Source organism: Colobus angolensis, unplaced genomic scaffold (assembly GCF_000951035.1).
Source record: "Colobus angolensis palliatus isolate OR3802 unplaced genomic scaffold, Cang.pa_1.0 Scaffold35, whole genome shotgun sequence".
NCBI lineage: Eukaryota > Metazoa > Chordata > Mammalia > Primates > Cercopithecidae > Colobus > Colobus angolensis.
The window spans coordinates 706,822-734,486 of record NW_012116821.1 but is presented as its reverse complement, the minus strand read 5'-3'; the positions used below and the strand labels follow the sequence as shown (position 1 = coordinate 734,486).

Sequence of the window (27,665 nt, the reverse complement as noted above, 5' to 3'; positions counted from 1 at the left end):
TTGCCTGCTAATTTCATTATCTGTGTCATTTCTGTACTCTTTTAGTAATTGATTTCCCCTTCCTTGTGTTAGGTTCCATTTTTCTGTTTCTTTGAAAGCCTGATAATTTCTGACATAACATCAGGTATTGTGAGAGTTTTATCTTTTTTAATGCTGATGAGGGCTGGATTTTGTGGTATTGGGTTGAGTGCTGGGTTTGTTCTGACACACACATAAGATTGCTTGAGGCTTGTATTGTTCTGGTGAATCCAGGGTAGCTTTTAATTTGGGGCTAATTGAGCCCCAGTACCACGTCATGACCTTTCTGAGAAAGGCACCCAATGCCCTGCATGTTTCAGGGCCTCTTGAGCCATGTGAACCCCAGTTGCTCCTGCCTTCCCCTGGTTCTAGTTCAGGCTCCCAAGCCTCAGCCACCTGCAGATCAGTGCTCAGCAGGGGACTTGGGGGGCCCTTTTGCTACCTCAGGAGCTCTGCCTCACATTCTCTCTCCCTCTCCTGTTCCTGTCTCCCCTACCCCCTGCTCCTGCACATGTGTGAGCACCGTGTGTGTGCGTTTTCCACATCTTTGGTAGTCCGCCCCACAAATTCTGCCTGCTGAGGCCTCCCAGATCTCCAGCTCTGGCTCCCCGAGCCCAGGAGACCTCTAGGCTGTTTGAGCTGCCCACTGCCCCTGCTGAAGCCTGAGAAGGGCCTCCAGTCCTCTGCAGGCTGGGCATCTAAGGCTCATCTTTCCATTTCAGTGATGACAGCCGTGCTCCGCCTGTTGTCCTGTTTATGCAAACCGTTGTTTCCTATGACTTACTCAGCTTTATTGTTGTTTCCGAACAAAACTTTTTAATACCAGAATTTGTTTGAAATCGATAGATTCTACTACTACGTAAGTTTAATTCTTTAAATGCCTTCCTCTCAGATAATTTGAGTGTATCATAAGAATTTCATTTCTTAGATCTATCCCTCTCTTTTTACTCTTGTTCCCGTTTAGGGAAATCATTTCCAACGAGGGCACTTTAGCCTTATCCGCTCCTCAGGGGCATTTGGCAATGTCTGAGGTGTTTTTCGTTGTCACAACCCGGGAGGGGGCTTCTGGTCTCTAGTGGATAGAAGGTTCGAGATGCTGTGAAGCATTCTTCAGTACACAGCAGAGCCTCCCACAGCAAAGAACCGCCCAACATTAATTAGCCCAAGATGTCAGTCATGCCATTGTTGAAAAACTTTCCTTTAGATTATTTGGCCATAAAATATTTCTCTCAGAAGTCTTGGAACTTCCCGTCATAAAAATGTAGGACCCTTTCGTGTTTGTTAGGAAGCCTGAGATGATGTCACCACTTTCCGTAAGGTCTTTGCCATTTCCTCTTCATGAACTTGCTAATTCTCTTGGATTGGTTTGAATTGGGCCCATGCTGAGTTTTCTTTGTCATTTTTCTCAACCTTTGGATATGTTGGTTCTGACAGAAACCATTCTTGTTTCCTCTGCACTTACACAACTTCTGACACCAGATGTGTGGGTTTTTTCCACACCAAGCAATCTCCCGATTCTCCAGACACCAGCAGGGCATCCTGCAGTTTCATTCAATTCCTATACTATCCACTTGTTTTTAGTGTTAGATCCCACAAGTTAAGGGCCAGGTCACACAAAACTGCCCCTCACTTCAGATGACAGTCACAAATCTGGGCCTCTAGGAGTTCTGAGCGACCAGCTATAAAATAAATTACAGGTTCCCATGACCCCCTCCTCAGGTTGGATCACTTGTCAGAATGGCGCAAAAACTCAGGGAAACACATTACCTGCACTTAAGTCATGGGTGATCAGTTGGTCTCTGTGGCCAGCCCCATCTTGAGCTACCTAGAGGCCTCATCCTAAGTTATCTCATTACTGTAAACTCTGGGGGACTTGTGAATTTAAAACAAGACATGCCTGTCACTCAGGAAATTTCAAGGGCTTTGGGAGGTGTATGCAAGGAACCAGGACAAAGTCCAAATATATTTCTTATTATACCACATCTGTGAATTTATTTTTCTCAGCTGACATGATTATTTTAGTATTTCTGCTCTTGAGTACATAATAGAGATACAAAATACTATGTACTCTATTTGTGTGGGGGGAAACACAAAGAAACAGAGGCTTAAGAAGAGGTGGAGTAATTTCAGTGACTCAGAATGTCAGTTGTGGTTATTAATAATAGTGTTACTTCGACTTCACCATATGCAATTCTTTTGAACAAAAAATGGTTGATTTTAGTGAAATTTTAGCATGAATATTGAGAAGAGTTTTTATCGAGTCTGATTTATAGAATGCCTTAGAAGTCTGGGTAACACTGGTCCTCTGATTTTCACATTTTGCAAGTGAAAGTTTCAGTGGGAAAATATATAGTATATTAGTCCATTCTGTGCACTACTATAAAGAGATACTGAGACTGGATAATTTATTATTTTTTTTTAAAAAAAAGTTTAATTGGCTCATGTTTCTGCAACTCTACAGGAAGCACAGCTAGGGGGGCCTCAGGAAACTTACAGTCATAGCAGAACGTGAAGCGGAAGCAGGTACAGCTTATGTGGCTGGAGCAGGAGGAAAGCGGCAGGTGCTACACACTTTACAACAACCTGTTCTTCTAAGAACCAACTCACTGTCATGAGAACAGCAAGAGGGAAATCTGCCCCCTTGATCCAATCACCTTTCACCAGGTCCCTCCTCCAACGCTGGGGATTACAATTTGACATGAGATTTGGGCAGGGACACTAATTCAAACCTTTTCATACAGCAGCATTTTCTTACATGCCATTTGCTCTTGACATGGTTGTATATGTAATTTTGTATTTTAGCCACAGAAAGCTCTTTTTAACATTTACTTTGTTTGGCTTTGTGAATTACAAAACAGAAATAAATGAGCACTATCATCTTATTTCTGTCTCTAGGACTACAGGATCTAAATGTAAGAATTCAGCTCATACGCATTAAGGGACATATAGACAATATAAAGTTACAGCTCATAAAATATAGTCAGACTGTTAAACAGTAAGTGACAACTAATCCCATCTAACCTCGTTTTATTAATATAAATGATGAACTGAGTCTCAAAAGGGTTCAATGCCTTCCAGAAGGTCTTGGAGTAGTTACAAGGAAAGCTGAACTTGAGTACAAGTAGTGTGTTTTCTGCTAAAGTCATGATGTGCAAGTTCTCGATGTTACTGGCCCAGTGTTCTTTTCTTTCTGGGTCCACCATCAGCCTCTTTTTCTTCTACCATCTCCAGAGGACCCTGGCTGTTTCTGGGCACATCCCAAGCAGGGAGGGAGTCACCTCTCCATTAATTACATTACATAGTTCTCATTGTCCCTGATATATGGCTGTGTAGCTTCTCAAGTGTAAGCCTAATTTTTCTCCTTGTACTTAAAATTATTTTAGATTAATAAGAAAAAAAAAAACACTGTCCTTGTAAATTCTTTGACCCCTTGTTTTTCTCATACTCCATCAAAATGCTTTTTAAAAGCTCAAGGGTTAGAGGTTTCCTTTTAATGAAAAATTAACTGGTTTGGTTTCCTGACCTTTTTTTTGCTAAAATCATCTATCTTGTAATGGATGTTGAAATTTCCTAGTTTTCTCTATAGTATATCTCTCACAGAAACAGTAATGTATATTTGAGGTTGACAGACCATTTAAGTTTTATGCTAGATTTGAATGAAATCTTTTGTAGACCTTTCTGGTCTGTGGTTTGAATTCTTCCTTAATGGGTTAGGGACAGCTATGTGCACTGCTTTCTTCTAGATTGAAATACATGATTCACATGTTTTCATCTCTACAGCCTGGGGATATATGCTACAAAGATTGAACTGAATGGGTCAGGTTAATGGATTAGGACGCACATTCCCCTGACATTTCCGGATGTGTACATAGCGTTCTAAGTGAAATATACTTAAATAAGATCTTTTTTGAATTGTGCCAGTTTCATATTAAAATTTGCAATGCATTTTGAATTTTCTGCCAGTTGTAAGATTAAGCTCCTTTTTTACTTATGAAGAACTAGAAATATTTTTGACCACTTGATCCATAAGCTTATTCTTTAACTTAAATCTCTACTTCTGTCATTTTTTGTAGCTGCATGAGAGTGTATGTGTCTTAGTTTTACATTTTAGTAAGAAAGATATGCTATAGTAACTCATCACTTAATCTTGAATATGGCATCCCAATAATTTCAACTCTCCAAACAGACAAGAGCCAGACAGTGTAAAATAAAAAGGTCAGGGGGAAGGGGTATGAAATGAAAGGCTGGCTTTGAGTACAATCGATAACTTTGCCTATAGGAAGTTTCTTCCATATCTCACACAGAACCTATATTTTAATCTTCCTTAAGGTGAAGCTCTAATAAGGTAAATTATATGGTTTTCATGTCCACAGCAGGCTACAAGCAGCAGAGGAAAAGAAGTGATTAGACTATGTGGGTACATTGCAGTGAAGCAAGAAAGAGCAAATCCGGCAGCTGCAAACACAGCTCAAAAAGCACTGTGTCTTCTACTGTTGAGCAGTGGGGCCCCCTGCCTGCCTGCCTAGCCCCGGGATTATTCCAGTAATCGTTGCTGTTTGTAATGTTGCCCCCGAATCATTCAGAAGAGGGTTAGAATGTCCTTTGAACTCTTAAGAACACAGAGAAGCAAGATACATTTTAGAAAGATAAGCATCCCTAAGTTTTTTTACCCACCATTCAGCTCCGTTCAATTTTAACATATTGCCATATTTTTATATCTTTTTTAAAGAAATAAAATATTGTTGATATGTTTGGAGCCCTCTTCTATCGCCTTTCTTTTCCTCCTATGAGTTGTACTATCTTAAACTTCATCATCATTATTTCCATGCATATTTTCTCCTTGTGCTGCAGATAAATACACCCCACACACACACATACACACACTCTCTCTCTCTCTCTCTCAGAGAGAGAGAAAGTAAATGATAGGAGTAATCTTTTCAAGATTTTATACAAATAGCATTATACTATACAAATGTTCTGTGACTTGGTTGTTTTTGATTCCATTTTGGGATTCAATCTATGTGGATAACTCTTGCTATTCATTTTAACTATTGTTTCATATTCCATTATCAAAATTATCACAGTTTATTTTTTCATTCACCTGTTGAGGGATTTTTTTTTTTCACTTTTTGACATTACACATAATGCCATAATGAACACTTTTATACCTATCGCCTATATACGCTGTGCTCTAGGATATGTTCTTAGAGACCTAGAGGGTCATGAGGTTTTACACAGCTTCAGCTCTACTGTATATTGCTAAATTATGCTACAAATGCTTGTACAGATTTCCTCTCTCACTAGCAGTATCTGAAACTTCCTGTAGCTGTAGATATTCTCCAATATCAGGTTCTATTAGTTTTTTTTTAAAATGTTCATTTCATGTGTATGAAATTATATCTAATGTTCTAATTTGCGTATTCCTATTTTGTACTGTGGTAGAGCATAGTTTATATTATGGTTTATTTGGATTTCTCTTATGTGAGTTGCCTTATATATTCTGTTAGCTGTTTACCTTATGATTATTGATGTGTGGGAATTTCATCTGTACCCTGAACACTATAATAAAGTATGGTGGTGGTGGTGGTGGTTGTTATTGAGGAGGGCGTCTTGCTGTGTTGCCCAGGCTGGTTTTGAACTCCTGGCCTCTGGCAATCCTGCTTTGGCTTCCCAAAGCACTGGAATTATAGGCATGAGCCACTGTTCCCAGCCAAGAGCAAAATGTTTTAAAAAGGCATACATAAACATATAAGATTTTTAAAAAGACATACATTTACATATATGTATATCTTTTCTTATATAGCATATATATATGTGTCTTTTCATATATAGCTCTGCCTTTGCATCTTTAGGAAATTCTTCCCTACCATGGAGGTCATAGATATTTACTTATAAAAATTTTAATGCCAGGCGCGGTGGCTCAAGCCTGTAATCCCAGCACTTTGGGAGGCCGAGACGGGCGGATCACGAGGTCAGGAGATCGAGACAATCCTGGCTAACCTGGTGAAACTCCGTCTGTACTAAAAAATACAAACAACTAGCCGGGCGAGATGGCGGGCGCCTATAGTCGCAGCTACTCGTGAGGCTGAGGCAGGAGAATGGCGTGAACCCGGGAGGCGGAGCTTGCAGTGAGCTGAGATCCGGCCACTGTACTCAGCCTGGGCGACAGAGCAAGACTCTGTCTCAAAAAAAAAAAAAAAAAAAATTTAAATTTTGCTTTTCACTTATTGTTAATTTGTTTAGCGTTTATTTTTGGTTATGGTATGAGATAGGGACCTACTGTTTTCTCCTATAGATATCTAATTATACCTGTGTCACTTATTGAAGGATCCTTCTTTTTCTGTTAGCAGTTGCTACATCAAATATATCATGTGCTAGATATCTACATGTGCTTGGGTCTGTTTCTAAGGCATTTGTTTTATTGATCTGTCTGTGCCTGCATCAATTTTGATGTCTGGTAGGGTGAGCTCTCCTATCATTGCTGATATTCTTCAGGAGTATCCTGGCCATTCTTGGCCTTGTATAAATTTTACATGGAATTCAATTTTAAATATACGTAATACATATGGAAGTTAATTTTTAAAATCCTGTTGGACTTTTAATTGAAATTGCATTGCATTTATGAATTAATTTAAATATACCTAAAAAATTGCAAAACAGAAATGTTTAAGTGCTTAAAACAATAAATTACTAGGTTTTTACAAACATTGTTTGTCAAGAACAGCCAATTCCCCAAGGGTTCTGAATACTCACGGTTTTAGTATATTAAGTGAAGAAAAGCATACCATTTAAAATGTTCATTCATATGTTGGAGCAATTCAGAAAATTAAGTATTTAAGCATCTTTCATTTTTCATTATGCTTGCTAATTTCTTCATCAAGTATTTATTGATTGCTTGTTTTATGTAGGACCTTCTGCTATCGAATATAACAGTGGTTCGAAAATCACAACAGCCAGTGGTAGAGCAAATGTTCTTATTTTTGTAGTTCATTATATATGACATAAATCACACTTCTTAGGTGTACCTCTGTTGATGTTGGAGGAAAGTATTCCCCATGTTTGTTGTGTGTCATGTGTCAGATAGCCTACCCTTTTCAAATTTGCCTCAAAAAGTCCACCTAGTGTTCAGAAATAATGAAATGTTCACTCTTTTTCATCTAATCAGGCTGGACTAATTATTTGCTAAAATTCATTTTTGTCTCTCTCTAGAGACTTGCAGCCAATACAGGAAGCAAACAACGTAGTCGCCTCTCTGTTATGGCTCAGTACCTCTGCAGTGTTCGACACATCTTTACAATTCCAGGACGAGCTTTTGTCCCCAAACCAGAGGTAAGTTTCTGCTTATTTGTTGTAGTATATCAGAATTAGGACATTTGTTCCCCTGAGGATGTGTCATAGGAAATAACCTCTAGGATCTAACTTTTGTTTCTGTGCAAACTGACACTGTACTGTACTTCTCCTGAATAAGAACCACAAAAATCATAATATGAATGGCTAGTTCTTATTATAATTGTTTTCCTTAGGTAGGGTGATTGAATGTTTAGGTTCATGCATGTTACCCTGGTGGCACTATCATTCATCATCTTCATCATCATGTTACTCTTAAAGTATCCCTGTATGGAAGATAAGTTATACGGTCACCCAATATCTGAGGAAAGAAAGAAAATCCTTCTGTGATTTCTGTTAGAGACCTCTAACTAAAGCTACATCAAACATGGTTTACTTAACACTTTTTTGGGAAACCTTATTATGGTCGTGTTATTTGTGGTAAATCATCTGTGGATAAAACAGTTGGATATTAAACTAGGCTTTTACTCACATATTAGTTATGTGAGTAAGTGCTAGTTACAGAAACAGAGTTTGTCTGCCAAATATTAAAATTAAAAAAACTGGTGTCTATTTTAGCAAAACCACTGCTTGGTGAGTTACTACAAGATGTGTACTATTAAAAACTCATCTTTTTCTTCAGTGAATGTATATTGAGCATTTACTGCTTGAAAATGGGTTGGGTAGCAAGGGGAGTCAACAGGGATATGAGCCTAATCTGTTACAGAGTCTGCCTTCAGGGAGTTCACAGCCTCATGAGGAACAGAAATTTCTCACTGGTCCCTAAAACTCTCAAATAACAAGGTCTTGCACAGTTTCCCTTACATCATGTATCCTTCATAAATAAAAAGAGATAGCATGGGAAAAAATACGTTATTTGACTGTAGATTTAGACACAGATTCTAGATTTAGAATAGGGACCCTAACCAATAGTGTTAGATCTACTTGTCTGTCTTGAAGCACACCTAAGCGATCTCCATGCTCTTTGCTGCCACCGTCATACTTTCTTTGCCATTTGGCCAGTTAGCTGAGCGTTCAGGTGACTAGGAAGTCAGGCCATCTTCCGCTTACATAACAGACATAATTATCAGCTTTTTCTAAATCGAGCTCAGGGAGCTTGCTATCAGTGCCACCTCCCTTCAGCATCTCAAATTTCAGAGACATTGTGAATGACTTATCCCAGAATAATTAGATCCAAGACAGAATCTGATGACTGGAAATATCTTTTTTTTTTGAGACAGAGTCTCGCTCTGCCGCAGTGCAGTGGCCGGATCTCAGCTCACTGCAAGCTCCGCCTCCCGGGTTCATGCCATTCTCCTGCCTCAGCCTCCCAAGTAGCTGGGACTACAGGCACCCGCCACCTCGCCCGGCTAGTTTTTTGTATTTTTTTTAGTAGAGACGGGGTTTCACCGTGTTAGCCAGGATGGTCTTGATCTCCTGACCTCGTGATCCGCCCGTCTCGGCCTCCCAAAGTGCTGGGATTACAGGCTTGAGCCACCGCGCCTGGCCTGGAAATATCTTATAGGTTATCTTCAAATTTAAAACATTTGTGCTTTCAGGGACTTTCTCTCCCATTATAATGGAAAAAAAAAAAAAAAAAACAGTGACCATGTACCTTGCTTTCTTGTCGTGCACATGTGTGTTCATATAACATTTTAAATAGTATAAGACTCGTTGTGTCAAAAACCAAGATTCTTACTCGTAGGCCTCTATAGTTATGGTTATTACCATTATCCAGAATCTCCAGGCTATTTAAATTTTACTAATGGGTTCTTAGGATAGACATTAGAATATTTTTAGTGGAAGCTTTCTAACTCTGTTTTAGTTACCTAGCTGAGATTATTTGATGGTATTTCAAAGTTATTATCCACTTTATCTTTGATTTAGGGGTAAGGTATATATGTAGTTTATCAATTAAAATTTGTCTTCTCTGGGATTAAGGCCCCAAGAAAATATTTATTATTTGGAAAAAAGCTAGCTATGTCTTGGATTCCTTTTTTTATCGAGGGACGTTTACATTTTGGCAAATGAAATATTTTCATAGCAATTTACTTAACATTTTTTATTTTGTTGTAACTATTACATACAGGAGATTTATTTGTAATCCAGAAAAGCACTTATCAAGGACTTATAGGTGTGCACCACCACACCCAACTAATTTTTGTATTTATTCATAGAGACAGGATTTTGCCATATTGGCCAGGCTGGTCTTGAACTCATGGTCTCAAGTGATCTGCCCGCTTCAGCCTCCCAAAGTGCTGAGATTACAGGCTACATTTTAGTTCTAAAAGAATTCTCTGCTGCTCTGAAGTAGTTTTACCATATTAGGGCAAAGCAGAAATGTTCTGAGGAAAGCCAGAAAATATTTTGCTGACTGTTAGATTGAGCAAATGTTTTAAAAATTCATTTTCTCAAATAAGAAAGAGGAGGAATTTTTACAGAAATGACAAAATAATTCAAGGCTAGTACTCTAAACCTTCTGCATGCAGGAAGAGAAAGTCCTAGATGCACATAATTGCAACACAAGGTAAGATAAGCTAAGTGCTAAAAATAGAGGTTGGGCAGATTCCTGGGTGGTTGAGAGAGGGAGATTAATGCCCAGAAGAAATTTACTAACATTCATTACTTACTCTCAGTCAAAACTCCAAGAATCAGATACAGAGAATTTCCTTTGCGATACAATGAAGGGCTTAAATTATAACCACTTTTGGGACATTTTCCTGTGAGAATCTGCTATCCCTTCTATTTCTCAATCTTTTAACTAGCTCAATCCAGCTTTAATGGCAGAACTTTCACTGCCATTGAACTATCACAATCCTGTTCTGACTAGTTGAACTGAATTACTGCTGAACTTCACTCTTACTAAGCTCTCTAGTGTAGTTCCCAAAATTTGAACCCAATTACTTTCTGTCTACAAAACAGACAGCCTCTGAAGTTCTTAAAATTAGGCTAATTAATAGGTCTACTTTAGTGTCTCTTAAACTACTAGAGTCTGTAGTATGTAGCTTTTAAGTTAGTTTTTTTTTTAATTTTGTGTTTGCATTTCACTGTTAATGAAATTATTTTACATTTATAAGACAGAATGTCTTTTGCAATGCAAATTCAGAACCAAAATTGTTTTCTTGAGAGAATACAACCTGTTAAGTTTCTCAAGCTAGCTTCTCTACTGGCCTCAGTAGATCCCTGAGAATCCACATATTTCTGGGGTTCCATGCTTAATCTTTTTTTTCAGCTAGTCTGCGCATTTCTCAAGTTTGGGAAATACTGAGCTATTCGCTAGCTCCTCAAAATTCTGTCTTTTTTTTTTTAATGAATTATGGTGATAGGCCTCATAATCTAACACAGTTCCTAAGGAGTGGACAGGCTTTTTAGTTCTCAACACTATTCTTTTTTTTTTTTTTTTGAGACAGAGTCTCACTCTGTCGCGCAGGCTGGAGTGCAGTGACATGATCTCGGCTCACTGCAACCTCCACCTTCTGGATTCAGGTGATTCTCCTGCCTCAGCCTTCCGAGTAGCTGGGATTACAGGCGCCCGCCACCATACCTGGCTAATTTTTGTATTTTTAGTAGAGATGAGGTTTCACCATGTTGGCCAAGCTGGTCTCGAACTCTTGACCTCAAGTAATCCACCTGCCTCAGCCTCCCAAAGTGCTGGGATTACAGGCATGAGCCACCATGCCCAGCCAGTTCTCAACACTATTCTCTACTCTGACCTAGTAGAAAAAATCATTTAGTTATATTATGTAGCAGGTTCTTCTTTATTGACACTAACAGAGGCAGTAGACTTGCAAGTAAGCTAGACCCACTGGAATTCCAGTACTGCTAGTTTTGAGAACCTGGTCATGTTAATAGGCTGAGTTTACTACATCCAGATTTGGCCAATAATACCACCCTTGAAGGACATTCATGAGGAATAGAAATAATCAATGGAGAGTGCCTAATATGCATATCTCGCAGTAAATGCTGCCAGCCAAAGTAGTTGTTATTGTTATGATATAAACAAATATTTATGGACTAAGTTGTAGTATTCTGATATAACAGTAGGGATTATACTTTTTAAGCTATATACAGAATTAATACTTAATTTTACCTATTTGGAAGTATGGTATATAGAATAAGTTACCCTCAAACATGGTACAAATTTAAAGCATAAATGGTGCCCATTAAATTGTAGATGAATTAATGATATATCCATGACATACAAAGAAAAGACTGGAACTTGAGGCATCCACTCTTGACCTTTGAAGAGCAATTTAAAGGCTTCCAACCCTGCTTATTCACAGCTATTGAGGCCTTGACCTCTGTGGGAGATTGTCTTGAGTTTGGTGGGTGGATGGGTCCAGAGAAGAGACAACTGTTTTTCATGCTTTTGTGTTTTTTGAAATCTGATATCAAGGATGTTGTTTCTGCTGTATATTTACCTTGTTTTCAAGAATCATTTTGGTATAAGGTCAGAACACTAGTATTTTCCTTCTTAACTAAGACTCTTCTATCTTTGGTCTGTATTCTCTTCCTAGAATCAGATTGAGATGGGATTTTCATAAAGGCGATGTATTGAAAAGGGCGCTCAGGAGAAGGGGCATGAGGGTAGCGGGAAAGAGCAAGGGAAGAGCTAAGTAAGAATATTGTTCCTCCGGGAGACCAGCTTCAGCCTGGAACCATGGCGGGGGAAGGAACTGTGTAGCACAAATTGCCCCACGTGTCTGTGTTCCCTTGAGGCAAGGGACCAGCTTGTTGGAACCTGTGCCAGCCAGTCTTTGCAGGGAGCAGTGGGGCAGTCACTTCCCAGTAGAGGCAGCTCCATCTCTGGGAGCCGTTAGCACCCATCAGTGCCAGCATCTGGGGGATGGCTGCCCTGGCCCAGTGGAAGGAGCTTGGCCAAGACACAGCATCCTGTCTGGCTTCCTACCAGTAGACAAAGCTGTAAGATTACTCACATGGCCACCTCTCTGCCTCGGTTGCTTGGAAGTTCTAAACCAAGTTTCATGTTTAATTGCTTTAGCATGCTTCAACCAGGAACATTGAGTAGCATTTTTCCTCTCTTCTTTTTGTTTGTAACTTCAGTCTTTCATCTTTATCAGTTGTCTTAATACTTATTATAACTGCAATTTTATTATAAGTTGCCTCAAATTCTTTTTTAAAGCCCTGGAGTCCAAAATAAAAATAAATATAAACCAAAAGCCATTTTTATAATTAGAGCAGTACCAGAGTCATCTTCCTTAAAAATCAGGTGAAATATGTGTTGAATAGAGATAAGAGTGTTTGCTCTTGCAATTTTAATTCAGTTCTAGGCATGCTTTCATAAATTGCTCAAGAATAAAGTAAATGGTAAGTATTCTAAATCCAAGGAAGGAGAAAGCAAAATTGCATTTTTGCATACTTTTGCATACATAGTTTTATGTATGTATAAAATGCAATGAAATTAATACAAAAGCTACTGGAGATAATGATAATAATGTGACAGTGTTCTGCAGATTATCGGCTAGGCTAAAAATCCTCAAAAGTCAAGTTAGTATTTGCTAAAGTAATGTAGCTTACAATATATAGTGATGAAAGACACATGAGAAAACATTGTCCACATCCAAAACTGAACTTCTATCTAACTACCCTAGGCCTGCCCTCCCCCTGCCTCATATTCACTATGCTGACTAATGACATCATCCACCGATGTCATCCAAGCCTAAACCTTGGAGGTCATCTTAAGCACCACCTCCCCAGACCTTTACAACTGCTGACCCTCGCAACTAGGCAGTCGTTCACCAGCTTCTGACATTACCTAAATTGCTCCCAAACCCATCCCAATTTTATACCCAATTCTTCTGACTTAATTTAAGTCTATCATTTTTGTCAGAATTGCTAGATGAATTCTTCAGTCATATGTATAGATACAGATATACACATGCTCCATAGGTTAAAAAAATTAAGTATGATATTTTTGGGCTTCTAGGTTTTATTTTGGTAACTTTTGATCAAAGAAAAATGAATACGTATATTCAATAAATTAGACTATGATTTCTCAAACTGTCGACACTTGGGGCCAGATAATTCTTTGTTGCCAGAGTTTGTCCTGTGTGTTGTAAGATACTTAACAGCATCCCTGGCCTCTTCCTACTAGATTCAGTAGCACTACCTCAATTGAGACAACCAAAAATGTGTCCTGGCATCGCCAAATGTCCCCTGCAGGCTAAACTCACCCCAGAGGAAGCCGCTCGATTAGACTAAGAACGATCGAGTAGCACTAGTCATATGCTTTCTGTGCACCAACTGCTTTCTGTGTGTCATCTCATTTAATCCCCGCAAGAACTCTATGGATAGATGCCGTTCTTATTCTCATTTTCACATGAGCAAACCAAGACCTTAGTTAAGTAATGCATACTGTGTAACCATGCACCCACACCAGGGCTTGCACCCACGTGGTTTGACTCCAGAATCTGGTTCCCTCAGGTTGGAGCCATCTCCCTACTTGCTAGTTATGTGACCTTGGGCAAGTTAGGGAACTTACGTCATCTCTGTCTCCCTCAGTGTCCTGTAAGATCATGAGAATAGTTCCTGCTTGGTAGAGTTGTTAGGTTTAAACCAGTAGACAGAGGATTTAGACCAGGACTGGCATGTGTTAGGAAGCACTTGCCATGACATGTCACTGAGAATGCAGAGGTAAAAAGGACACCTCACCTCCCAGTCTAGTTGGAGATGCAATCATGTAAACTTGTAATTTCATAATTTCTTAAATAGAGCATTTTTACACAGTACACATTACTTAAGTCTTGGTGTGCTCATGGGAGCTATTGTAAGGATTAAATGAGAGCATTTATTAAATTCATAATTTGTTAAAAAGAACATTTTCTGAGAACACAGATGCGGGTTTGAACTTCTAGGCTGTCAGGATTGAGTTTACAGGAGCGGTCCCCTGTGAATCCTGAAGGGTGAGCAGGAGCTTTGGTAGCAAGGGAGCGAGGCTGGGAGGAGTGCAGGTGGAGAAATGAATGCAGCAGGATAGGAATTCCTGTAGGAATGGAGAGACTCCACATCATTTATGGCATGATTGCCACTTCCAAACAATACATTGGGCCATTATTTCGTATAAAATGTCTGATTTTCTGAGAGTTTGAAACATTCCTGTTTCTACTTAGGAAGAAAATATCCCAGAGCTAAATAAAAATTATTTTTTGAAGTGTATATAGAATGATATAGCAGATACAAAGAATTTTACTGTAGGACTAAAAGCTACATAGACTATATAAACCCAGCCACATTAAGCAAAGTGAGACAACTACTAATGGGGTCAAAGCAGTTCTATCACATTAATTTGCATGAAAACCTTCTTTGTGTCAGAATTCTTTTTAATATGACACTTGTGGATAAAATACCATTTTGATCACTCAAAAGGAGTACATACTTTAAACAATCATTTAACCTTCTGCAGAATGATTCCCTTCCTAATTCCCATATGTGATAATGTTTTCGTTTTAGCGATTTCATTAATAGCTAATGACAGTGTTGCAGAAGAGAATGTCCACCCAGTAAAATAGGCATAAGATATGTTAGTCTACTTCTGTATGCACAAATGAAAGGTATTTACTTACATAAAAGATATTCTTCCCACTTCCTGAGTTATTCATGTACAAAGAACTAGTCTTTTTTCCCCTTTACCATTGAATCATTGACAATGACTAAGCTTCCATTAACAAATAAATTATTAGAAACAATGGTGTGCAATGTTTCCTTCGCACCTACTGAAAACTCAGTTTTTATTTTCTTGCTAAAATATTTGAATCACATATCATAATTTATATTTTAAAAGCATTATTTATTTAAAATATATCTTGACATTCATTAATTGAAACAGCTCATTTAGAAGAAAACAACATTTTTGTTAGCATGAATGAAATTTGAGAGAAAAAGTGACAACTTAAAAGTAACTTTTATCATCCAAATACTAGTAAATGAGAGGGGAAGTGGGATGGTAGTAAATCCAGAATGTTATAGGATAAATGAACTTAATCTGTGGAGAGTACCCTTGCTAGAGGCAGAAGAAGGGAGTTCTTAAACATTTTGAAACAAACTGTTGTTGTTATCACTTAGCTTGTACTTAATGCTTTAAGAGTCCTAGAGATTTTAATTTGGTTTGGCTTTGCTTTACTGTGGTAGCATTTACCAATTTCTTCAGTTCTGCCTAATCTTGGTTTGCATATGATATTGTCAGCTCTTACAAATATATGTAGATGGTTTTCTAAAATGAAAAAGAAACGGGCTGGTCACAGGAGGTGGAGACTTGGGATGGATGGTTTTGGCAGCATCTGAATGGAATAGGCAGCTCTTGTATTCCTAATGTACATTCACACACTGTAGCTTTAAAACAGAAGCAAGTTGCTGTGTTGTTGCCAACCACATAGCAAAGTGGAGAATACTCTTGGTTCACACCAGGGCAAGGTACTTTTTATACTTGGCAGTTTAGTTCTTTTATAAAATCCAGTTCGAAAGCTGTATCAGCAAATTATCTTAAAAAAGAAAAAGAGCTATCAATTAATTGCCTTATGAATGTAATCAGAACCCCTTTCAGTTATAAATCTTTAAGTAAAACATGGAAACAATAATGGAAAAAATAAAGAACTCTTCAGACAGATATAATTGTATATGATAGTTTTATTGGCATTTTAAACTACCTTGTAGTTGTTAAAGTATTTTACATTCTACTTTCTTTGTAGGGAAAGTTAAGCATAATTCTGATTTTTTAAAATCTAAAAGTCCCATTTGGCACCCAAAAATCCCGTTTCATATGTATCACTCAGTTATTTACACATAATCCTTCAGATTGTGTGTGGAATTGTTCTCGAGCTGTGTGTTAGAGATAGGCTGCTGCGTGGGTGGGTCGAGCCAAGCTTCTGGATTCCTTTTTATACAAGAGGTGCAGAAAATCATGCCAGAGATAAACAACAGCATTGCTGAAATGAATCCGATATAGATAGCTCCTCCAGGTTCGTGTTTGTTGCTTTCTGGAACTGTCAGATCCAGAAAGTTTGCGATGATCTCCTTTGTGTACCACACTGTCGGGATTAAACCAGAGATTCCTGCAGACATGAAACAGACTCCTCCAGCAAAGGAAGCATGGCTCTTGGTTTCTCTGTCCCCTCCTAAGCGAGTACATTTCATTCCTACTGTGGAAGTGCAGATCCCCAAAGCAGACAGAACACACGCCAGGACCATGGTGGCTCTTGCAGCCTGCACGTGGATGGGGAGGGACAGAATGGAGTGTTTCAGGGCACAGCTGAACATCCCGGTGCTGTACCACGTACAGTCCATCCAGAGCCCGTGCAGCTGCACAATGGCTGTTATGATGTTGGAGCCCACATCCACATTCACCTTCCAGTTGGGCAGCAAGGTGGCTGTGAGCACTCCAGAGACCCCAGATAAGGCCAGGATGAAAGCAAGGAGCTGAAGTCCTGCTGAGGCCATGATGTTACTGTTAAGTCTGTTCTCTTAGAAAATCCTGATGCTTAACAATGCTGGCTGTCGTATCTATTTCTGCGCAGTAGAGAACCAAATAACAAAGCCTAAGGAAAGAAGACAAAACCAGGATTGAGGGAAAGAAAGTGTAAGTAAACAAAAGGCTTCCCTTTTGAGTAGGAGCCAAGAACACACCTGAGTACCCCTCTTCTCCAGCCCCCAAGCAGATGAGGATGCTGTAGGCCGGAGGAGAAAAGCTCCCACTGGGCCTTGAAGATTGGTCTGAGTGATATGCATGGGTGGTGTTGATACAGGGCATAAAGAAAGCAATTGCCCACTTAATTCTTTTTAAAACTCAACATATGCTGAAACTGTAAAGTGGACATGTACCTTGTTAGGAGATTTAGACATTTGAAATTCCAGCTATAGTATCTGATAAAGAATTTTTTTTTTTTTTTTTTTTTTTTTTGAGACGGAGTCTCGCTCTGTCGCCCAGGCTGGAGTGCAGTGGCCAGATCTCAGCTCACTGCAAGCTCCGCCTCCCAGGTTCACGCCATTCTCCTGCCTCAGCCTCCCGAGTAGCTGGGACTACAGGTGCCCGCCACCTTGCCCAGCTAGTTTTTTGTATTTTTTAGTAGAGACGGGGTTTCACCGTGTTAGCCAGGATGGTCTTGACCTCCTGACCTCGTGATCCGCCCGTCTCGGCCTGATAAAGAATTTTAATAGCGTTATAGGTTTTTCAAATGATTTTATCTTTAATGAAAATAGTAGGTAATAAGAAAATAAATTAAGGCCACCTTTTAAAGATGGTTTATAAATACATTTTAGAAAAGTATTTAAGAAATGGCTTTCATAAACAGATCTTTATGACACACCCACAGAGCCAGGCACATAGCCCAAGTGAACCATTTGAGGAGGAAGGAAAGCAGCAGGAAGAAGTCTACGTTTCTGGCATGGTTATCCCTAAGTTCTAGCTAATACCTGTTTGCAAAATCCTGACTGAGGTTAGTACTTGTTTTACTTCAGGAACCTGGTACTCAAAACAATTAAGCCACTGTTTTTTGTATATAAAAACGTGAGGTCCTTTCTAACTGGGACTAGAATCATTTCCTGGCCAAAATGAAGCCGGCTATTCTAAACAATTCAGAAGTAGTGATGGCAGATCTCAAAAATACATACCAGAAATAACCACACCATTAGTTGTATGTGAAAGGATACCCAAAATAATTTAACCCTTTATTTTCTTTGTTTATTTTTAAGAGCAAGGAAAAGACTACACCTACTTTGTGGCTTGGCTGTGTTTTAAGAAACAAAAAGACTTCGATTCCATCTTTCTATTCCTGTTCCCCCATCTAGCCCATCTGGCACTGCTTACTGCCTTCTTTGAGAAAAATGTAATGGTTTCTGAAATACTGCAGTACTGACTTTCTTTGTTGTTCTGAATTAATTTTGAATGATATGATGAAGTGGCTGTATCGTGATTCATAGGTATTTCACAAAAGGCAATACAGGCTCTTGAGTCAAAAACACCTGGGCCAGTTCTTAGCTTTATACCTCTCTGTGCCTCAGTATCCTCTTCTGGAAAATGGGAAGGATTGGAGTACTTCTTTCATAGGGTTAAATAAGTTAATACATTTTAAGGGCTTTGAACAATATTTAAGCCACAGAAAGTCCTCAGTAGTTTAAAATTGACATCATTACTAGTATTTGTATTTCTTGTATATTGTGACATTTGATGTTTAAAATTATTTAGATCTTTTCCCTTTTTCTCTTCTTTCCTTGGGCTGATTTATTTTCATAGAATCTTAGAGCTGAAAGAAACCTCAGACAGACAATCTCAAGCATCCTCGTTTTTTCAGATCAGGATGTTCAGCTAGGATATTACCCCATGCTATACCGTCTTCAGCAACCAACCTGCAGTGTTCAGATCTCTGTCCACCCCTCCTACCTCACGGGATCATCCCGCATCATTTCCCCCATTTACCGCAACACTTCCTGCTAAAATCTCGCCCCGTGTGTTTCTCATGGGAACCAGGGAAAACACTACATCTGGAGGCAGAAAGCACCGTTAACTGTCTATTTCACCCACTCGCCTCCCCACCAGGGAAAAAAAGGACTGTAGAGGAAGTTAATAGGGCAAATGGCTCAGCTTCAGATGACTCAGCAAGGAGATTGATGCCTGGCTTTGGTTAAATATTTGAAATAGTACTAATCCATTGCCTATTTAAATTTAAAGTACAAACTTTGCATAGCTACAAACATTGATTCTCTAAGATGTTAGATCCTAGACTATCTGGATTGTGCTGTTCTGTTTTTGTACATAATCTGAAAATGTAAATCTTACCATTTTAGAAAAGAATTTCCCTAGGATTTTAAGTTCTTAAGAGTCAGACTTGTCTGTGAACATCAGTGTGCTTAGGATTCGCCTGGTATCATTCAGTTAGTTTCTTTTCTGTTTTCCAAACTTAGACCAAAATAGAACAAAGTTAAAGTTTCTAGAAAAAAATCAAGCACATGTTTACAGTTTTATAATAGCTGTTTTCAAGTTTAGGTTTCAGCATTTTGGACTCCAGCCAGCTTGCTAAATTACTGCCTCCGGACCATTTTCACCTTAGGGATTCTTCAAGTGTGGGGTTGCTGTAACATTTTCTAACAGCATCTGCTTGCTCACTGTTCTCTCTCCCTCTCTCTTTCTTTCTACTTTGAATGAATAACCTTTGTATGTTGTCAATCTATGTTCAGCTTACCAATTATAATCCTTTTCTTCCCATTAACCAGTACATTTTATAACTTTCAGTATATTTCAGACATGAAGACAGTTTGTTCATCATAATTAACAAGTACTGGCAGTGATCAATTACAGACAGCCAAAATCAGTGTAAACAATATGACATTGCATTTAATTAGCATAGTGCTTGCTTACTGTTGAATATTAGATTCAAATGCTTTTTTTCTTCATAGAGAACTTATGTAGAAAGAATTTGTTCTCCAAATGAAGGTCACTTTCTGCTCATACAGATATACTGGCATTTTGGCTATATTGCAGTTTACCCTCCAGCCACAAGCATAATACCATTTGCGGCCTGTTCTCTCAAAATTTCTATCTCGTAGAGAATAAAGACACACTTTGTTCCAGTGGCTGTGGTGGTGGTAGAGAAATACTGTGAAGGCAAGCAGGAGCAGGGGGGAGGGGTCGCATGTAAAAACTTACATGATCTACAGTGAAAACTCTCTCATGGTCCCAAAACACAGTGCACACAGAACAGAACCAAGCACGTTCAGTTTTTGAACTATTTGCCAATAGAAAGTCTGTTGTAGATTTCACTAAAATGTAGTCAGCTTTCCAGACAAGATTTATTTATATCAAAAATAATATTTAAAAGCAGATTTACAACTTATAATTCAAACTAAATAATACTGAAATACCTATTCTTAGATCTCTAAGCCTTAAGACATGTTTTATTTACCATACCTTTCGTCCGTAGCCTTCACTGTCTTAACTCCTTCGGTCAGTTGTCTTCAAATTAACCTCAGTTAGTTATGTTGAAGAAAAACCATATACGTGAGGCTTATTTCAGAAATTCTGGATATGTTTATAAAGCTCCAATAAGTTAACTTGAAAAAAGCAAATAAAGGACAACGTAGAAATCTGAGAAGTAAAAACTGCTGATGGTGTTGGAAGATAAATACCAGGTTCTCCATCTCATTTTTTGAGATGTGGGAGAATTAAGAAAGGAGAGGCGGGGAAGGGAGGGAGTTGTTGTTACAGCAGGATTTGTTGAAACCTGAAAGCTAAAAATGCGTTTGTGTCACTGTACAGAGGAGGAATTATTTGGGTACTCACAAAAAGGCCTTCTTTTCTTTTAATACTATGTTTTAGTCACATAGTTATAATTTATTTTTGAAATTTTCTCTATGTTGAAAGATATAATGTATTATTTTATGTCCTCCGTTCAAGAATGTGGTCTGAAATATTTTTAACTATGTCATGCTTTACAAATAAGAGTTGAGACTCCCTTTTTTCCCTGGTATTCTTGACTTGTCTGGAACCTGAATTCACAAAATTGTTAACTTTCAGAAATAATCATTCAGAAGAAAGTTTTTTAAAATACGTATTTTTTTTCAATAAAAGAAAACCCAGCAACAACTTTTGACTAGAATCTGATCACTGACCCTACCGGTATTTGTGTGTGTGTGGTGCCCTGAGTTTTCTTGTTATTCCTTCCACTTAGAAAGATCTGTGGAGTATAATTATAGAGATTCAGGAAATTTTATGAATAAATTACCCGAAGTGATGTGAGGAGACACAGCAGATAAGACTGTGATCAGATACTGAGGTTGTAGCCCACGAATAATGGTACACATGGATTTCACTGCCATCCTTTTGGGTTCTCATTTTTTTCTTCCTCAGTAAGTTTTATTCTACGAGCTATAAATTCATAGCCATTATATAGAAAGAAGATAATTTGATTATTGGATTTTTAAATTTAACAACTTAATAACCATGTTAGACTTTAATCATTTGTTTAAAAGTAGTAAATAAACAAACACGTGTTTCAGTTATCTGGATTTTTTGTTTTTGTTTGTTTTAATCCTAAGTTTGACATTTAGCAAGATACTGTTTTCCTCTTTTCTAAATCTAACATCTGCGGGTTTGCTTTTTAGCCATAGTGTTGATTACATGTTAAGTCTTACCTCTCTAAGTCGTTATAAGCTTTATGTGTACTGGCTTTGTTATTTTATTTTATTTCATGGGAAATACAAACAATTCAGTGCATAAATAAATACTGGAAGAAGTTGAGTTGAATTGCAGACACTAGTAGTCACAGCAGTGTCATTAGTGCTGCATCAGAAGAAACCTCACCAGGGCCCTCCAGCATCCTGGCTTGTTTTGCTAGTCACTGTGGTTGTTAGTGCAGACATAAGCTTTGTGAGGCTGACTGACGGCTGGTGGAGGGACCCAGCTGCTCCCCACTCTAACCTCTAGCATAAGGAAGCTCGCTGAAGGGTAAATGGGTTAAACATGATTTAATGTACATTTCTATTCTCAAAACATTTTGATTATTTTTTTTTGCCTTGATGCAAACAATAATCCTATAAAATATTAATTGCCTGCTTTAGAAAGAAAAACTGAAATGGAAGCAACTTTCTTTAGCTATAGACCTTTAATGAAGGCAGAATTTCTTATATAAAAAAGGAGCTAGGAAAGTAGAAGTGTAAACAGAAATGTAGTTTTATCAACATTCCTATCTACGTCTGATGTGGACATTAAAGGAATATTAATCTTTTAAGTCTAGAGACTCTCCTAGATGAGTCTTATGACCCCTCAGCTTAAATCTCTTGCCCAGCCCTCTCCCCTGAACTCCCAAGTTGTGTTTCTGTCTGCTGACTTGGCGTTACTGATGGATAGCTCCGACCTGTCGTGGCACAAGACTGAACTCCTGACCATCCCCAAACTGTTCTCCCCACGGTTTTCCCGTGTTCATTAATGGCAAATCCTTCTTTCCATTTGGCCAGCCTGAGATCTTAAAAGTCATCCCTGATTCCATACCCAACATCCCTTCAGTCAACAAGTTGTTTTGTTTCTGACTTCAGACTAGAACAAGAACCTTCCACCTCTGAGCCCCTCTTCTGCTTCCACTGTAGCACAAGACCTCTGAGGTAGAAGGTCAGCCCTACAGGGCAGGGACCTCTCTCTGTTTTGTTCATCGCTGATTCCCCTGTGCCGGGAGCAGTGCCTGGTACATAGTAGGGATACAATAAATATTTGCTCAATGAATGAATTCAGAAACTGACTTTAAGTATATAATGTTAAACTATAAATTGCACTTGAATGTTTAAAAATATTTTATTTCTAAACAGGACTAGAATTTTAAGTAATTTTGGAACTCTAGTTTGTCATCTTGCTAATAATAATATCTACCATTTATAACCTGCTTTCCATATGCCAGGTACTGCTTAATGTGCTATAATACTTAATTCTCAAAACAAACCTATGAGATAAGAGGAATTTTATAGATAAGAAAACTGGCCGGGTGCGGTGGCTCATGCCTGTAATCCCAACACTTTGGGAGGCTGAGGCAGGCGGATCACCTGAGGTCAGGAATCCAAGAACAGCCTGGCCAACATGGTGAAACCTTGTCTCTGCTAAAAATACAAAAATTAGCCAGGCATGGTGGCACACGCCAGTAGCCCCAGTTATTCGGGAGGCTGAAGCAAGAGAATCACTTGAACCCAGCAGATGGAAGTTGCAGTGAGCCAAGTCATGTCATAGCACTCCAACCTGGGTGATAGAGCGAGACTCTGTCTCAAAAAAAAAAAAAAGAAAGAAAATTAAGCTTCAGAGAAGTAACTTTTGACTAAGGCTGTAAAATGAGTAAATTGCAGGAATGGGGTTGAGGCCCAAAACAGCGATTTTTGAACCCCTGACATACTACATAGCACTGCCCCACCTCTAATAAAAGAATGTATTTGCAAGTCCTACCTCTCTATGGTAGTTTATAAGCTATGGAGACAAATTAACCCAGAAATCTCTGTAGCTTTACATATCAGCATTTAATTCTCAGTTCCTGCAAAGTCTGCTGTGGGTTGAGTGATTGCGGTCCATCTTTCTTCTTTAGAATGTTTTCATTTATCTTCAAGCAGAAATTCCTTTAACTTCTGTTTAAGTAATTTGTTGCTTAGTGATGTTAATCTGGATGTTCAGGCAGGCTTTTATTGTCTTTCTGAAAGAGTCAGTAATTTAACTGAGTATTTTGGAAATAACAATACCACATCTTCCTGTAGAGCTTAACAGTTTATAAAGCATTGCACTCCATCGTCTCATCACTGGATCCCAGTAACAAACAGGCTTGTGAGAGAGACCTCTACCCTAATCACAGAAGCCTGGGGATCGGGGTTGAGGGAAAACACTTTGGTGGCTGACATTTTCTTCAAGAAAGAGTTTGAAGACCACCAGTAGAGGCAGTGTGAACCATCAGAGTGTTTTTTCGTGGTGGAATTTGTGGTTTACAGAGCACTTGGCTATGGTGTGGAGGATTTAAAGAGATCAAAATTGGAGACAGACGGACTCTGGGAGGCTGTGGTAATGGGAGCGATTAAATAGAACTAACTAGATGAGTAGAGAGATTGCATAGGAAATGAATTCAAGATAAAGGGTGTTCATAAATTCTGCAAATATAATTAAATATATATATAATGTAGTCAAGAGCATCTTCAGTCTGTAAAAAGAACCCAAAATTTCCTGTCTACATTTTGAAAACAAATTTATAGAAGGGGCTTTAGGCTTGTATTGGTTTCAGATATTTCAGTGGACAAATTACAGAAAAATCTAACAGTAGACTAAGCTATAAGGACTCACTGTTTGGAAGTCAGTACTGTTCAAGGTTAGTTCTGCAGTTTAAAACTCTTCTTAAGGATTCCAGCTCATTCTGTTTTTCGGTTCCTTCAAACTGAACTTTTCTTGACTGTGTGAAAGTTGATGATACAAATTAGGTCATTCTTGTCTTACCCAACTAAATCAGAGTCAAGGGGCCAAGAGAAAAAAGCACTCAGGGCACATAGCACCATAGCACCTGCTCCAAAATTTACACTTTCTATCAGCCCAGCTGCTGAAACAGCCTGCTGTAACACCAAGACCAGTTTTACCGTAGCTTCTGGGACCACCTACTGTGACTCTAAGACTGGTTTTACCTGCTGTCGTCACTCACCAATCAGAGCTCGCCCACACCCAAAAGCTTCTCTAGTGCCAATGAGCTTTCTTTCAAAACAACACACAACATTTCTCTAATAAAACTCCCAGCCTTCCCTTTGTTCTTTGGACACTCCAAAGACCACCTGGTCTGTGTGTAGGCCCTGAATTACAATTCTTGCTTCCCAAATAAAACATTGAATTTGGAGATTTGTCTCTATATTTTATTTTTACTTCAACAGCTATGAGATGGCTGCCTCAGCTGACCCTTTCATCAAGAAGCACCGTATTCTACGGCCAAGCGTGGTGGCTCACGCTCATAATCCCAACACTGGGAGGCCAAGGCAGGTGGATCACTTGAGGCCAGAAGTTTGAGACCAGCCTGGCCAACATGGTGAACCCCATCTCTACTAAAAATACAAAACTTGGCCGGGCATAGTGCCACCCGCCTGTAGTCCCGGCTACTCGGGAGGAGGTAGAGGTTGCAGTGAGCCAAGATCACACCACTGCGCTCCAGCATGGACAATAGAGTGAGACTCCATCTCAAAAAAAAAAGAAAAGAAAAGAAAAAAAAGGCAGCAAAGTATTCTAGAGTTCTCTTCCCCTCTCCCACCCCCACCCCAGACTTTGCTTTAATGTCTCAGTTTCCAGAACTGGCTCATTTGGTCATTCTTAACTGTGAGCGAGACTGGGGAAGTTTGTGTCTGGCTTTTCATCCTCCCTGGTGAGCTGTACCCAGCAGGGACTCAGGCTGGCTTTGGCGGTATCACAGGGCTCTAGCTGCACTCCTAGCCTCCAGGATTTGAGTTGACTGTGTGATACTTTCCCAAGCAACTGGGATTGTTCCCCAAACCTGTGATTCTCACTTCCCACAAGGCTTTGGAAAAGCCCCGAGAGGCTCAGGCCCAACCCAGTGGCTCTTATTTTTCTGGGATGGAGCCCCATCCTTGTGTTTTTCAAATGCTATTGACTTAATTCTAACGAGAAATTGGGGTTCTGAATTTAAAAAACAACGTTGTGATGGTTAATACTGAGTGTCAGCTTGATTGGATTGAAGGATACAAAGTATTGATCTTAGGTGTGTCTGTGAGGATGCTGCCAAAGGAGATCCACATTTGAGTCAGTGGGCTGGGGAAGGCAGACCCACCCTCAGTCTGGGTGGGCACCATCTAATCAGCTGCCAGTTCGGCTAGAATATAAGCGGGCAGAAGAATGTGAAAAGAGAGTCTGGCTTAGTCTCCCAGCCCACATCTTTCTCCTGTGCTGGACGCTTCCTGCCCTCAAACATCGGACTCCCAAGTTCTTCAGTTTTGGAACTCGGACTGGTTCTCCTTGCTTTTCAGCCTATAGATGGCCTATTGTGGGACCTTGTGATCGAGTGAGTTAATACTTAATAAAGTCCTCTTTATATGTAATTCCATTAGTTCCATCCCTCTAGAGAACCCTGACTAATACAAATGTTTTTTTCTTGTTTGCTTTCCATTCAACCTTGAAAATAATGACAGTTCAGAGTAAGATAAAATAGTTACCTGTTCCAGCCCCACAGATTTAAAGTGATTTGACCTAATCCTAAAATAATGTTTTTCTCCTGGCCCAGCCTTAGGAAATTAACAGTATCAGCTATGAATATACGAATGTACTGACCAAGCATCTTCAGTGTGATGTCTAGTCCGTTTGACAATTATGGTTTATTATGAATTACTAGATTTGTATGCATGTTTTATTTCAGTCTTTTAATAATATTAATAGCTTTACCAAGTACCGTCTGAGTTTGTTTAGATTGCAAGCCTCTCTGAGGTCCTGGCTTCGCTCTGAGGGACTGGAGTTGCTCAGGACCTGCAGCGCTAGAGTCCAGACCCTGGCAGTTGCCAATGTGCTGCCACACCCATGGCCGGGCTGGGCAGCCTCGAAGCTGCCTCAGGCAACTCCTGCCACATCCACAAACCAAGTGGGAGCACAGCCCAGGACAGAAACACAGGGCACCTCCAGATGCTGCTGCTTCACAGACACCAAGGTCATGGCTTGTGGAAAAGGCCTGGTTTTAGGAAGGTCTTTTCCCTCTGATCATCTGGGAACTCCAGATTAAATATAACAGAAAATATTTATATAACAATTGTCAATTCTTGTTCCATTTTGCGCTTTCTTGAGAATACACGTGCATCTCCCTGAAATTGTTTAATCTGTTAGAACCAAGAGACACTGACTCATCTTGTTGTTGTTATTACTAATAGGTATAATTTACATACATACATATGTCCATTTACATAATTTACACAGTAAAAAAAACTCTTCATCCCCCTCATGACATTTCTTAGTCTTATTTCGCATTGTGATCTGCGTTCCCTGTCACTCTCTTGGCCTCAATTCTTCCTACCACATCTGCTCTGAGAGGAAACGGTGTGTGACTGTTTAAAATCTGTTCTTTTTTTATGATCTCAAGAAGAAAGAGAGAAAAACAAAGACCTGTAGGAAGAAAAAAGGGTGAGGACAGAACTTCTGCAGAAATAAATATTGTTACAATAACGCAAATTGTAAACTTTAGGATAGGTACTGACTGTGTAGTTATCTTTATTGAACCAGTTGGTTTGAAATACTTAGAATGCTGTCAGCTTTAAGGTTTTACAGTGGAAATTCTTTCCTTAAATTGGCTTTGGGACGTGGATCACAGGTAGAGTCAACCAATTCTAGGAAATTTGATCTACATTCACATTTGTCAGTATTTTCTTTTTCTATGACATGCATAATTATCATATTATAGGCATCAGTGACTTGCTGCCTCTACCTGGGATTCTCCTTACCTGGGAAACTTGTAACCTTGAGACCTGCGATGTCCTAAAGTGGACTGTCATTAGCTTGGGGGAGGTACTTGAAGAGCAAGCAGACCCTGGAGGTGGGGAAACCAAGCATCCAGAGGCACTCATCTTGCTCTGTTTTACCCAACACTGAAGTGACTCTCCCAAGCCCCTGTCCTCCTGTGTTCCATCTTGTGGTGCCTATAGCCTGCAAGATTCCATACGCTTCCTGTTCCCAACTACCCAGGTCTGCCCATGATCATCCCACTTTGGACTTTCAATCCTTCTTATATGTTGTTCTTTAAAGTCTTATTGATTATTCCCTGTGGTCTTTTTTTTTTTTTCACTAGCCCTTCTGTTGTCTTAAGTTATGGCTGTGTCTTGGCTAATTACAG

At 39.2% G+C, this 27,665-nt stretch overlaps 2 protein-coding genes across 3 annotated transcripts in view; one reads left to right on the top strand and one right to left on the bottom strand.

Annotated features, from left to right (window-relative positions):
• Nucleotides 1–27,665, top strand: part of TFB1M (transcription factor B1, mitochondrial) — a 61,149-nt gene that overhangs the window by 26,912 nt on the left and 6,572 nt on the right. For both annotated transcript variants that reach the window (XM_011952750.1, XM_011952749.1), the window contains one exon: nt 7,228–7,347. In XM_011952750.1, coding sequence (XP_011808140.1) covers nt 7,228–7,347 — 120 coding nt within the window. The remainder of the gene's footprint in view (nt 1–7,227; nt 7,348–27,665) is intronic.
• Nucleotides 15,973–27,548, bottom strand: CLDN20 (claudin 20). Its single transcript, XM_011952748.1, has 2 exons — nt 27,277–27,548; nt 15,973–16,895 (listed from the first exon to the last, which is right to left on the bottom strand). Exon 2 carries the CDS (start codon nt 16,795–16,797, stop codon nt 16,138–16,140), a length of 660 nt encoding a protein of 219 aa, XP_011808138.1. The 5' UTR covers nt 16,798–16,895; nt 27,277–27,548; the 3' UTR covers nt 15,973–16,137.

Bases quoted from the DNA above. Each gene is read 5' to 3' on its own strand.
- CLDN20 (XM_011952748.1), bottom strand. From the start codon at position 16,797: ATGGCCTCAGCAGGACTTCAGCTCCTTGCTTTCATCCTGGCCTTATCT.